At 52.5% G+C, this 6,000-nt stretch overlaps 1 protein-coding gene across 5 annotated transcripts in view; it reads left to right on the forward strand.

Moving 5' to 3' along the window:
• The window catches only part of TSC22D1 (TSC22 domain family member 1), a 96,281-nt gene extending 91,115 nt beyond the window's left edge, over positions 1–5,166 (forward strand). For 3 of the 5 annotated variants that reach the window (XM_063334798.1, XM_063334789.1, XM_063334847.1), the window contains 2 exons: positions 2,684–2,735; positions 3,744–5,166. In XM_063334798.1, the coding sequence (XP_063190868.1) occupies positions 2,684–2,735; positions 3,744–4,001 (310 nt within the window). In that variant the 3' untranslated portion in view covers positions 4,002–5,166. Of the gene's footprint in view, positions 1–1,849; positions 2,199–2,683; positions 2,736–3,743 lie in introns of those variants that run through there. The other 2 variants (XM_063334855.1, XM_063334837.1) reach the window with 2 other exon arrangements.
• The last annotated feature ends 834 nt before the right edge of the window (positions 5,167–6,000 follow it).

Below are 6,000 nucleotides of genomic sequence, written 5' to 3' on the forward strand. Positions count from 1 at the left end.
TTTTGGGGCTGTGTTTATCTGTTTATTAAATAGCTCGCTTGATCACTGAACATGGTGAGTACCATCATGTGTAGTAAGTGACCTCTGCAAAAAACAGTGGTTAATTGAAGCGTACATACAATGTATGGCTGCTGGTGTTTGTCCATCAGGAGGTGGGAAGCTGGAGCCTGATGCTTATGTTTTAATGAGTTGCTTCTCATTTACTCGCTGTTAAATTTACAAGTCAATACAGGTAAGGTAGGGGTTTTTTGTTTGTTGGTTTTTTTTTTTTGGTTGTTTGTGGTTGGGTGTTTTTTTTTTTTTAATTCCTTTAACTTTCAGCCTGTTAGGTGCTATTCTGTCCAACTTTCCCCAGGTATGTGAAGGGCGCAATGGGAGCTGTGCCCTTGCGGGATGTGCAGCGTATGTGGTGCCGGGAAAGCGGTGCTGAGGCGCTCTTATTCTTTAATGTGACCTCTCTCATGAATAGGATTAGTGTGTACTACTCTGCTGGCATTATTGAATGAAAGAATAGTAGACTAGGGCAACATAAATAAACTAAGAAGGATGATGCAGCTACGCAAATGCTAAATTTAGCTTTAAGATGATTATTCCGTGCCTCCTGGCTTTCCTGCTTCTCTGGCATCAGCACCTGTGACATATATGTGACTTGGAGAAGTTTGCTGCGGAGAATTGAAGAGGCTTTTGGCTTTATTTTTGTGCCTTTAAGTCACATAGTGCCTGATGAAAGTGCAGGTGTAGAAAACAGTGGTTTTCCAGGTCGGCTGTTTCTCGTGGCAGCATTTTGTGATAGTCTGATTCCGCCTTGTATCTCCTTCTGAACTGTTACTGGTAGAGAGGGTCACTTGGAGTGGCTGTGACTGCAGTGACCGTGTTCTGTGACACACGAGAGCGTAACATGTGTTGAGAAATACACCACGGTTAGGTGGGAGAAGAATTTTTCCTACATTATTAAATACACGTGCTGCAACTTTAAGACTGCTAAGTACTGCGTGGTGCAATCTAAAAAATGAGCGAATAGGCATTTTCCCTCTAATTGTAGAAGGTTATTGTAGAAAATTATCAACTGGCTTGCTAAAAACCTGCAGGTTTGTGCTGTGCGTGCTTTTTGTGGATGACCTGATGGCTGAATATTTTTTATTTTTTTTTTTTTAAATAAATGGTTTTACGGACTTTTAGGGATGGAGAGGGACGGCTGCTGCTTGAGCAGATCTGTAGGAGTCTGGGACGGTTTTACCTGCAGTGTGCATCACTCCGTGTGTGTATTTTTACTGCCGGGCGAAGCGGGCAGAGCTGCCGGGTATCGGTTGCCTTCTCCGGGGACTAAAATTTACCGGGCCGGGGGCGGAGCGCGGATCTCCGTGCCTAGGCGGTGGCACGGCCCGGGAGCAGCCGTTAACCCGGCGGAGACCGGCCTGGTTTGGCGGGACCGACCCGCGGCTGCGGCGGGGACCGGACCGGACCGGGGCGGCGCTACCGTGCGCCGACAGGTGGCGCTGTCGGCGCGGCAACGGGCGGCCGCGCTCCCGCCGCCGGAGGGGGGGTGGGGGGGGGTGGCCGGGCCGCGCTGGGCTTCCCCGCCGCTCCCCAGCGCCTTTAATTTGTTGTTTTTATTATTTTTAATTACTCCTCCACTCTTACGGGTGGAAACCGGCACGGTGAGCCGCGTGTCGTGGTGTCACGGGTGGGGGGGGGGGGGTAGAGGGAGCAGAGTCCCCCCCGTCCCGCGTGGGCGCTGCCGGCCCCGGGGAGCGGGGGGGGGGGGTGGGGGTGGGGGGCGCTCCTAATGAGATGCGATGGAGGCGGGGCCCGGTTAGCGTGGCAGCCAATGAGCGGCGGCGCCGGCGCATAAATTATGGGGGGGGCCGGGATGGCCAGGTTTTGTGCGGCGCGGCGGAGCGCTGACCTCGGAGCTGGCCGAGCGCAGCCCCGCGCCCCGCAGCGTCCTGCCGCCCCCGCCGCCGCCCGGCGGAGCTGCCTCGCCGCCCCGCACGCAGAGCCCGGAGAAGAGGGAAGGACGAGGAGGAGGAGGGAGAGCTGATTTCTCCGGGGAGCGTTTCTGGCCGCGGTTGCATGAATGCCCAATGTTGTAGACGGGTGGCAATGGATCTAGGAGTTTATCAACTAAGACACTTCTCAATTTCTTTCTTATCGTCCTTGCTGGGTACCGACAACTCGTCCCTGAGGCTCGACAGTAGGTAAATAAGTGTTGTGTCCGAGGGGGCTGCGGCGGCAGCGGGGGCAGGTGAACGCCGGGATGGCTCCTTTGTCCGGGGGAACCGCAGCGGCGGCACCGGGCGCCCGCTGCGCCTCGCCTCGCCTTCCCCCGGAGGGGCTGCCCTCCCCGGCGCGGAGCCCTGCTGCCGCAGAGCCTGCCATCGAGCTCCATCTTTATGGTCTGCTGGGGAGAAGGGGGGGCTGGCGGTGGTGGTGGTTCGGGGAAGGGGGGGGGGGGAAATGCCGGGATATCTGATCCCGGCTGCAGGCGGGGGGTTCGGGGCGGCTTCACAGGTTGCTTTGCTGCATTGGAGCATCCCGGTGAGGCGGCGGCGGCGGCAGGGCAGCGTGAGGATGACTTTCTCAGCCAACTGGCTACCAATGCCCGCGCCTCTTGTCTCTTAAATAATTCAGACGCCGCTAATGTTGTATGTCTTTTTTTTCTTTCTTTCTTTCTTTCTCGCAGCTCCTCTGGTGCAAGCGTAGTAGCGATCGACAACAAAATCGAGCAAGCGATGGTAGGTACCGATCGGGGCATAAAACCTTGTTTATGTTTAAAAGCGGTAAACAATACCGGGGATGCGGCGGGCGATGGTTAACCCGTGCGCGGACGCGGGTTTTTTTTTTTTTTATAGCGGGTCCGAGGATGGGAGGATTTGATTTTATTTTGGGGGGAGGGGGAGCTTTTTCTTCTTTTCTTTTTTTTTTTTGTAGTGGTGGTGGTTTTTATTGATCCAAAAAAGCATCCTGCGGGGAGGGATGCGCGCGTTTCCCTATCGACGCCGGGCAGGGAATGACGGCATCGCTTTCGCCTGCCCGAACGATTGATGCCGGCTCCGTGCGGCGGGGGGGGAGGGAGGGGGCACCAAAACTGGGGCTATTTTTGGGTTATTTTCACTTAATTTTTTTTTTTTAACACCCTCCAACCACCACCACCCTCGGCGCATCCCGCTCCGGGCCACCCTGCCTGGGGCCCGTCCGCCCCCTTTGTTACTGGAGCGGTGCCTGGAGAGAGCCGTTTCTCACGGGAGCCTCTGCCGACTGTTGCTAGGCAAACTCCGAGCCTTTAACTCCCGGCTATAAATAACTCGGCCGCTCATTGGCCGCGCCGCGCTCTGACGTCACCCGCGGCCGGCGGGAGGGGCGGGAAATGCGGCAACCTGCGCTGAGAACTGGCTGCAGCCGGTGCGCGGGGGGCGGGGCCCAGCGGCGCGGGGGGCGGGGCCAGGCGCGGGGGCGGGCTTGGCCCCGCCCTCATCTCCTGGCCCCGCCTCCCGCGCCGCTCGGCCCCGCCCCCCACGGCCGCACGTGTAATGCCGCCTGCAGCCTTGGCCACCGCGAAGGGAGAATTGCTGGTCGCTGGGCCGTCAGCCAGGTGGCCACCCTTGGCTGTGATGCCCGAGGAGAGCTGGGGGTGCACGGAGTTCTCTGGGGGAGCTGGGTGGGAATGCTGGGCTCGGTGGTGGGCTGCTTTCTTAACCCATATACTCCTTCCCCCCCCCCCCCCCCCCCCCCCCGTGCTTTAGGATCTGGTAAAGAGTCACTTGATGTACGCGGTAAGGGAGGAAGTGGAGGTCCTCAAAGAGCAAATCAAAGAGCTGATAGAGAAGAATTCGCAGCTGGAGCAAGAAAACACCCTGCTAAAAACACTGGCCAGCCCGGAGCAGCTTGCCCAGTTCCAAGCACAGCTGCAGACTGGTTCCCCCCCTTCCTCTTCCCAGTCACAAGGGACAACACAGCAGCCTGCTCAGCCGGCGTCACAGGGGTCAGGGCCTTCAGCATAGCTCAAGATGTCATCGCTGTCATGATCGCTGGCCTCTGGACTGCCCAGAGCATGAAGGACTAGCGGGAATCCGCCACAGCCACCCTTCATCCATTTCAGTGCACGCTGCAAGCCAGAGTGAGGACTCCATGCCCTGCACACGTCAGGAGAGGCTTCTCCCCCCGCACTCATCTGTCTCTCTCTTCCCTCCTATCCCCCTTTGGCTTGAAGGAGTCTTTGTTCTTAGGTTGATTGAATAAAATAAACTTCTTCCAGAGAATTAGCACAAGTACACTGGGGACTTGAGCAGCTTCTGCAAATGGCTGAGAAACGAAGCTGCATGCCTGAATATTTTTTTTTGGTTTGTTTTTAAATCTTCCACTCATCCAGTGATATAACTGATACAAGTGCTTTTCAAGCTTGGAAATAGGAAGAAATAGACTGGAGTAGAAAGCGATGGCTCAATCCCCCATAGTGCACTGGGGTTCCAAAATGAGGACTGGTGCATAGGATCTTAAGAGGAAGAGGGAGAAAGGTAAATTCAGTGTTTAACACTTAATTGTCACCTGAAACCTTAAGTGCAAATACTTGCACCGTTTTCTGAAGCAGTGGACAGGTGCATAAAGCTGTATTATATATAGAAAGCAGGTAGGTGACGTACAGTTGGGTCATAGGATAATTACAATGAAGGTTATTTGCCTACTGTATATTTGTGTATTTAGTGTAATTACTTTGTAAAATAGAAAACTGTAACTATTTAGGTTGTACAGATTGAAGTTTAGTTGTTTCATTGGCTGATCTGAAGAAATTTGGAAAGTCTTTTTTTTTTTTTAAAGCTACATAAATAAGAATGCACCTACGCAACTGTTCAGAATTTGGCAGATTTATGCTGTTTGTGTAACTTCTGAAGTTCCCTGGCTGCTGATTATCTTGAAGTAAATCTTTGTTCATTATAGTTCAGTTCAAGACAGGAAAAACCACTCCAAAAATTATCAAACCCTGCTAGCAAAGAATTTAAAAAAAAAAAAAAAAAAAAATTGGATTTCCCAGTATGGATTTTTTGCATATGATCTGTATAGTAGTATGCATATGTTTTTGTGCATGTTCTCTAAACAGTTGTAACACGTCAATGTATTTAACTGTTGCACTTGTCAACTTTCAATAAAGCATACAATGTTGATAAATCACTGTTGGTATATTGTACTAATGTTAACTGCAGTCACTTCCAGCATGTTGCAATGCAGTTTTACATGAGCATTGAGGTCAGGAAGCGCAGAGATCCTGGCTGTTGGTGTCAGAGCTTTAGTTTCAGCTAAAAATGCAGCTCCAGTTTTCCACGGTTTCTTAAAAACACAGTGAGCGGGAAGTCGGCTGAAGGAGGGGGGGGAATAGGGGGCCTGACTAAGCAAAGCTCCTTGTTTTATTTAGCCCAACCCTGCACAGTCAGGACTGTTGGCTGCCTTCTGTACGTTGAGTAGTAGATAAGGAGCACAGATATCTGTATGATCAGCCGTGAATGTATACATCTCGTGCAACAGTTGTTCCCTAGTGGCAAACTGCACCCTTCCCTGGGCAGGGGTTGTCCCTTGCTGGCAGCAGCTTCGACACCCTTAAGAGGGTGACAAAGGCAGGGAGCATCACAGCTTCCCCAGCGGGTCAGCTGTAGCACCACCATCTCTCAAAAACATCCAGCGCTGAGACCAGGCTGAAATCTCCATCTCCCAAGAATTTCTCACTTTCACCCCCGCAGCTCACATCTCGATTATTTCATGCTTATTCTGCGAGTTGAAATCGCGTGAGCTTGGCGTGTGGTATCAGTTCTGCCTTCTGAAATGGCTGAGAAGGATTTGCAGTTCTGTACAAAGATGAAAGTTTCCCTTCAGTTTGAAAAATTTCATTCCTCTTTAGTAACAATGATTAAAATCCGACTGAATCCAAATCTACACATTTCGAGGTGAGTGACTAGATAGGTTGTGATGGATCGCCCGCAACCAGGGGAGCGAAGGAATTTGCGGTTTTGG

This window comes from Chroicocephalus ridibundus, chromosome 1, assembly GCF_963924245.1.
Source record: "Chroicocephalus ridibundus chromosome 1, bChrRid1.1, whole genome shotgun sequence".
NCBI lineage: Eukaryota > Metazoa > Chordata > Aves > Charadriiformes > Laridae > Chroicocephalus > Chroicocephalus ridibundus.